Genomic DNA, 7885 nt, shown 5'->3' on the forward strand with positions numbered 1-7885 from the left:
GATTTTGACCCCCCCTTTGTTCAGGGACACATTATTCCATTTCTGTTAGTCACATGTCTGTGGAACTTGTTCAGTTTGTCTCAGTTGATGAATCTTGTTATGTTCATACAAATGAACACATGTTAAGTTTGCTGAAAATAAACGCAGTTGACAGTGAGAGGACATTTAAACGCAGTTGACAGTGAGAGGACATTTATTTTTTTGCTGAGTTTATATAATTTTTTATATATGGCTCTGGTCTAGTTGCGGTCCAATTCCCTACCCTTTTCCCAAAGTGTACACTTGTTCACTCCCCTACATGCATTTGGAAGTAGTGTAAGCATGGACTAAAAATTTCCACCATATTTTTTACCTTGTCCCTGTCTCTCTTCAGATATGGGTGATGGCGTTCTGTGTGGTTTTTGTCTTCACCGTCACTCTCGCTGTGTTTCCTGCCATCACTGTGGACGTCAAAACCATATACCCTGGGAAATGGGGTATGTATACTCTCTTTGATAAATATGTTTCAAAAGGGTTCTTCGGCTGTCTCCATAAGAGAACCCTTTCTCGTTCGAGGTAGAACCCTTTTAGGTTCTATATTTCGCACCATTTTGTATACTGTATGCATGTCATGAGACTTAAAACCACCTATTAACCACCTCTTTCTCCCCATCAGAGTCCTATTTCATCTCTGTGTGTTGCTTCCTCATCTTCAACGTGTGTGACTGGATCGGTAGAACCGTCACCACCCTGTTCCAATGGGTAGGTTTCTGATTCATTTGATCTGTGTGGATTGTCATTTTATTACACACTTGATAGGATCACGATGGATTAGATTTCTGTAACATTTTTCCAAGCTTCTCAGGGTTTTTATAATCCTCTACAAATTGAAATTCTCTCACTTTCTACCCCTGCACGAAAGCTTCAGTTATTACTCGTATTACATTTCGTTGTTATTAATACTTTGTCTTACCAGTAACATTTCTCTCTGTGTTTGTTCCGCAGCCTCCCAAGGAGAGTCGTCTGTTCCCGGTGCTGGTGGTCTCCAGGGTGGTGTTTGTTCCCCTGCTGATGCTCTGTAACGTCCAGAGCCGCTCCTACCTCCCCGTTCTCTTCTCCCACGACGCTGCCTTCGCCTTCATCATGATACTCTTCTCCCTCTCCAGCGGCTACTGTGTCTGCCTGTCCATGTCCTACGCCCCACAGTGAGTAGAAGTAACACACACACGCACGGCGGCAGCTTACCCGGCAGGTAGCCTAGCGGTTAGGGCCGCTGGTTCAAGTCCCCGCGCAGACAAGGCGAGAGATCATGCCGATGTGCCCTTGAGCTAGGCACTTAACTAATTGCTCCAGGTGTGCCGTTCATAATGGTAAACCCTGGCTGTGACCCTACTCTCTAAGGGTGTCTCAGGGAGAGTGGGATATGCAAAAATAAAACATTTAAATCACACACTTGGTAACGTGTGAAATAGGACAAGCACACGTGACAGTCCACTGTCTTAACAATACGCCAGTTGTGCACATATTAGCTCCTTCAATCACATTTCCATGGCTTGTTTACACACAATCTCTCTCTCTGGAATGCCACTCTGTTGACTTATTCTAATTACTCTAATTAGCATAATAGCAAAGTTCCCGTCAAAATCCGTCTTTTTTTGCGTGGGCTGTGTCTCAATCCGCTGATGTCGGTCTTCCACATCCACGGTTGAAGGTGGCTGAGCTACAGCAGTGTTTGTCAGACTAGGAGTCATAGCGAAAATGGGTCTTCTCACGAAAACGTCTGTAGTGTCTGAACGGTTTGGCCTACAAACTAATATGCACAAAGCGAGCTCCATATAGAAATGGTTTGTCGAGATCGGTGTGGAAGAACTAGACTGGCCTGCACAGAGCCCTGATCTCAACCCCATCGAACGCCTTTGGGATGAATTGGAACGCAGGCTGCGAGCCAGTCCTAATCGCCCAACATCAGTGCTCGACCGACCTCACTAATGCTCTTGTGGCTGAATGGAAGAAAGTCCCAACAGCAATGCTCCAACATCAAGTGGAAAGCCTTCCCAGAAGAGTGGAGGATGTTACAGCAGGAAATGGGGCTACCAACTCTATATTAATGTCCATGATTTTGGAATGAAAACTTCGACAAGCAGATTTCCACATACTTTTGGTCATCTAGATATAAGAAAGATCAGGAATATACACCCTCTCTCAGATCTAGGACAGGCGCTTCAAAACAAACTCCTTTTTGATACATCTGTTTTGCCATGTAATGTTATTCAATGTGTTTCTAATCGCTAATAGCAGTAAGGCCAAATTCAATGTTTTATCAAATATTTTATTTAATTCAGCGATGTTTTTAAATGTTTTACTTTTTAGAAAGTTACAGTCTTGTCCCATCGGTGCAACTCCCGTACGGACTCGGGAGAGGCGATGGTTGAGAGCCAAACATCCTCCAAAACACGAGCCCGCCAAGTCTCATTGCTTCTTGACACACTGCTCGCTTAACCCAGAAGCCAGCCGCACTAATGTGTCGGAGTAAACACCGTTCAGCTGAACAAAGACATCCTGGCTGGCCAAACCCTCCCCTATCCCGGACGAAGCTCGGCCAATTGTGCGCCGCCTCATGGGTCTCCCACTCGCGGCTGGCTGTGACATAGCCTGGTGTCGAACCCGGGTCTGTATTGACACCATGACCATCTTAAAACAATTCCATATATTAGCTTAGTAGAAACCCAGCCCCCACACATACACACTCTTCTTCTGAAATGACATTTTCTATCTCAGGCCAACTTCTGTGTTTACTTCCTGTAAAAAGTAAAAAGTTTGGACACCTACTCATTCAAGGGTTTTTCTTTATTTTTCATATTTTCTACATTGTAGAATAATAGTGAAGACATCAAAATGATGAAATAACACAGATGGAATCATGTAGTAACCAAAAAAGTGTTAAACAAATCAAAATACATTTCATATTTGAGATTCTTCAAAGTAGCCACCGTTTGCCTTGATTTGCACACTCTTAGCATTCTCTCAACCAGCTTCATGAGGTAGTCACCTGGAATGCATTTCAATTAACAGATGTGCCTTTTTAAAAGTTAATTTGTGGAATTTCTTTCCTTAATACATTTGAGCCAATCAGTTGTGTTGTGACAAGGTAGGGGTGGTATTCAGAAGATAGGCCTATTTGGTAAAATACCAAGTCCATATCATGGCAAGAACAGCTAAGAAGGAGGAGGGACGTAAATCAGGCCTTCATGGTTGAATTGCAGCAAAGAAACCAGTACTAAAGGACACCAATAAGAAGAAGAGACTTGATTGGGCCAAGAAACACGAGCAATGGACATGGACCGGTGGAAATCTGTCCTTTGGTCTGATATGTCCAGATGTCTTTGTGAGACGCAGAGCAGGTGATCGGACGGATGATCTCTGCATGTATGGTGCAGCGATACGCCATCCCATCTGGTTTGCGCTTAGTGGGACTATCATTTGTTTTTCAACTGGACAATGACCAAACACCCCTCCAGGCTGTGTAAGGGCTATTTGACCAAGAAGGAGAGCGATGGCCTCCACAATCACCTGACCTAAACCTAATTGAGATGGTTTGGGATGAGTTGGACCTCAGAGCGAAGGAAAAGCAACCAACAAGTGCTCAGCATACGTGGGAACTACTTCAAGACGGTTGGAAAAGAGAATGCCAAGAGTTTGCAAAGCTGTCAAAGGCAAAGAGTGGCTACTTATCTCAAATATATGTGTTTAACACTTTTTTTGGTTACTACATGATTCCATATGTTATTTCATAGTTTGATGTCTTCACTATTATTGTACAATGTAGAAAATATGAAAAATTATATTTGCAAGAAAAACCCTTGAATGAGTAGTTGTCCAAACTTTGGACTGGTACTGTACATACAATCATCATATACGCTGCTGCTACTCTGTTTATCATATATCCTGATGCCTCTTCACCTTACCCATATACATATCTACCTCCATCACTCCAGTATCCCTGCCCATTGTAAATATGGTATTGGAACTGACCCTGTATATAGCTGACTTACTTTCTTGTGTTCTTATTTCTATTGTGTTTTTGTTCTACTTCACTTTATTAAATAGTACTACTGATACGGATTACTGCATTGTTGGGCAAGAAGGACATTTCCCTGTATCTGCATACTGTATCTATGTGTATACCGCCTGGCTCATCATCATATCTGTCAGTATGCATCATTGTCTATTTCTACATCTCTGTAACCCTTTCTCTCTGTCCTCCCAGGCTGGTGGCGTCCAAAGATGCAGAGACGGCTGGGGCCCTGATGACTTTCTTCCTGGGCCTGGGCCTCTCCATCGGGGCTGGCTTTTCTTTCCTGCTGCGTCTACTGGTCTAGACAGGCACACCAGAGGGACCACCACCATCCGTCACCAGTCCCTGTTTCGAACGACGGTCGCCTCCATGGCCATTCATAAATTGAGCGACCACTGCCACCAAATGCCATATTTTTTTAATACCTAGAAGGACCTAGGCTGGGAATAGAGAGCTGCCTGCATAAAAAGCCTGCATCAAAAAAATGAATTTAGTACTGACCACAATAGATATTATACAAGGGATTTGAGTATTATCTCTCCATCTGCCATACTATACTCACTGAAATAACTGAGAGAATGGCCTTAGGAGCCGGCTTTAAGGGAATAATGCGACATGAATGCTAGCTACCTACTTAACAAGTGGTTTACAGTGATAAGAAAGCATCACTGGTTGCCTCTCGGAATAATGGACACAGTCAGTGCCAGACCGCTCTAAACTTGGGTTGTTTTCGTTATTTTTGAGTTGGACCATTTTAAGGATTTCTTTTGTGTTTTTGTATAAAGTTATTTGTTTTCTTAGCTTTAGAGCTTTTTATGTAAGGCGTTAACTTGAGGCCAAGTACTGTAGCTGTGTGAGTGTTTGGAGAGCTAATGTATTGTTACATTAAGTAGTTCCATTATATTATAATCCTGTCTAGAAACGACAGAGCAAATCATACGGCTACCGGCTCTGAAGTTGATTTACTTATTCTTCTCAACGAAGCATTTTATTTGATTTAAAACGTATATTTCGGTTTTATTTACACATCAGAACAAAGTTACCACGTTACACAGAAAACATGGACATTAGTCTGTCGACATCAGCACATTCCTAACCTTTTAGCCCGTTGGAGTGGAGAGGAGCACCTATGGCGTGTTCAGTAGAGTGAAACAGATGTCATGTACAGATAAAAAAAACTATTCACCATTCCACGTTACAAGATTATCGTGTCTGCTCAATTATGTTACCTTTCGATCTGTGACTCATCGTTTCCCACCACCTGACCTAGGTGTCGCAGTCATCCGATTGGCCTATGTCTGACTCACTTCCTGTTTACGTGAGGATAATGGCCCAGTAGGACTGTTTTTTTTAGAAACAAAATATGTTTGATAGGACCACTCCAGCCCCCTGTTAGCCAAGCAGCTTCTGTTTTGATTTATTTTTACGAGGGTTATGGGAGACTAACCATATTCCTAACCCATTCCTGTCCTCTTGTTCTAAGGGTGGCGTTGAGTCTGACTTTAACACCATTCCGCTTGGCCAACCTACCGAGTCACTTTGTTTAAATAGAAGTTTTGCCTTAGATGTGGTGTACAAAGGCGTGCTGTTCCAGCTTTTTCAAAAAGGAAAGACCCAGGCTTCGTGCTTTGTCGTAAGCAGGGTGTGTTTGTCCCTATGTAATTAAATGTTTAACTTCTGACAATGACCACGAAAAAAGTGGCAGCTATTCTGTAGTGTTGATGAGGTGAATTGGTTGGATTTAAAGTAACGATTTTGTTTCGCTGTTGGTCATTTACTAGAGTAAACTATAGTGTTTGAAGTAGGATCACAAACTAGAATGGCTGCTAGCTGTCTTTGTTTGAGGCGTTGGCTCTGGGCAAGGTGTCTGTATCTGCCAATCTGTGAGCTTCATACTTCATAGAGTGTCACACAGACAGTGGGAGTACTAGCTAAACTGCATTACAGTAGGCCATTATAGGGCCTTACATTTGAAGACATTACCATAACACTAAATCACAATTCGAGACACAATTCTCTGGCGATTTTTCATTTCTTGAATGTGTCATGGCCAAGATGACTGACTTGGAGTTAGATTTTACATTTTTAAACTGCCAGTATAAAGAGTGCCATGAACACAAATGACAACAAATCACTTTATTTTCTAAAACTGGGCTTTCAAGCTATAGATTTTTAGGACTATAAATGTATTTATTTTTGCCCATTCCAATTTTCTTCTAGAAATGAACGCAATCATTAGAAACTTACAAACTATTGCATGAACCATTTTTTGTGTGTTTGCTCTTTTTTGGTTTCTAGACTTTCTCCATTACTCTTATTTTATTCTCCATAGTTTTATTGTTTAATGCTCTGGAACGTGTGACTTCTAAGTGTTGTTTTTTTAACCTTCCACTTTGGGCTGTGTCAAGGTGTAGTTTATACATGCGTAGTCTATGAGCAGAATTACTGTTTTACCTCAATTTGCAACAAAATCCGTAGTTTGAATGCCACCTTTTCTAGAAGCTGTTTCATTTTCCCTACATTTTCCCCCGCGTTGGGCCACCCTAGCAATTCGAGTTAGAGCCAATGAGCTTCAGCCCCTCGCCATTCGAGTGACAGCTAGCAAGATGCACACATAGCAGAGGGAGAGCCATGACGTGGGGCACATATCTGCACGTGACGTAGTACGCAATTTTCGGGAACTGCTTTTGGCTCATGAGCGCTACTTTCACAACTACTAGCTAAAAGGTATACAAAAGTACCGGAGAATCTCTTCATTCTGATTTGATCAAGGTGTATGAGTGAGTTTTCGGAATGGAGTGAACTAAGTCATAAATTAGGTACCTGTGCATAAAGTGTTGTTGAGTGAAACAGCCGTTTGGTTTCAAAAGGGCTGGACGAAGGGCTGATGTAGACAATGGCCCTGTTTGAATACACCCCAATTCTCCACCCTTCTCCCAAAGTGTGCACTTTCTTGCATTGGCGTTAACAGTAGTGGAAAATCCCTCCAACCAATGTTTTTAAATCCATGGCGAGGAGTGTGCAAGTGTACACTTCAGGAAAATGTTGGAGAATCGGAACCATTTACTATGACTTATTTCTGGCAGGAGTCAGGGGGTCATGACCTTGTCTGAATGATTTAACATGGGATTGTCGTCACAATGAGGTCGTATACTGTGGATCACAGTTGACAGCCTAGAGTTGCGTAATAACACATTACTTGAGTAGGAAATACTGAAACATAGCAAAGGCCAAGAGTCCGACATACTTTTGAATAACCTCTTCTTTAGGAAGCGAGATCAGATCGAGGGAATAGTGATTCAATTATTAGTTGTAGATAGTTAAAATAATACCTGTTGTAAAAGTACTTTAGGCACTAAGCCGTAACGTGGTTTTTGAGACCCCGGTTATGAGAAGAGAGTCTTCTCAGGAATATAAATGCCATTGTTACATACATGTTACTGTACAGTGTTTTAATACAATTTCAGCTTTTGTTTAATGGCGTCACAATCATGCCAATCAGGCTGTGGCTGTGAGCAGGGATTTGATCTGTCAGGATCATACTGTATGATTGGGCAACAAACATTTAACGTGCGCTACCACAGCGAAGGGAATCGTGGCTCTGTGTGTATATGCATGCATTGGCGTAGTTATTCTGTGTTGAGGAATTTGACTTGCTGTTGGGATAGTTTCTGATGACATTAAATTGATTGTTTTTATATTTTGGTTCATGTCTTTGTTCAGTACTTGAGTGGACATCGAAACACACAAGGATTAATGGATTCATGGAGTAGGTGTTCTATTTGCTTCTGCATGGAAGGCACTATCAATAAAAATATTTAAAAAACAGAC

General features: G+C 42.0%; 1 protein-coding gene across 2 annotated transcripts in view; it reads left to right on the forward strand.

The window, feature by feature from the left end:
• Positions 1 to 7882, forward strand: part of LOC115138157 (equilibrative nucleoside transporter 2-like) — a 35265-nt gene extending 27383 nt beyond the window's left edge. For both annotated transcript variants that reach the window (XM_029674686.2, XM_029674687.2), the window contains exons 10-13: positions 374 to 476; positions 656 to 741; positions 985 to 1184; positions 4247 to 7882. In XM_029674686.2, the coding sequence (XP_029530546.1) occupies positions 374 to 476; positions 656 to 741; positions 985 to 1184; positions 4247 to 4358 (501 nt within the window). In that variant the 3' untranslated portion in view covers positions 4359 to 7882. The remainder of the gene's footprint in view (positions 1 to 373; positions 477 to 655; positions 742 to 984; positions 1185 to 4246) is intronic.
• The last annotated feature ends 3 nt before the right edge of the window (positions 7883 to 7885 follow it).

Source organism: Oncorhynchus nerka, linkage group LG12 (genome assembly GCF_034236695.1).
Source record: "Oncorhynchus nerka isolate Pitt River linkage group LG12, Oner_Uvic_2.0, whole genome shotgun sequence".
NCBI classification, from domain to species: Eukaryota; Metazoa; Chordata; class Actinopteri; order Salmoniformes; family Salmonidae; genus Oncorhynchus; species Oncorhynchus nerka.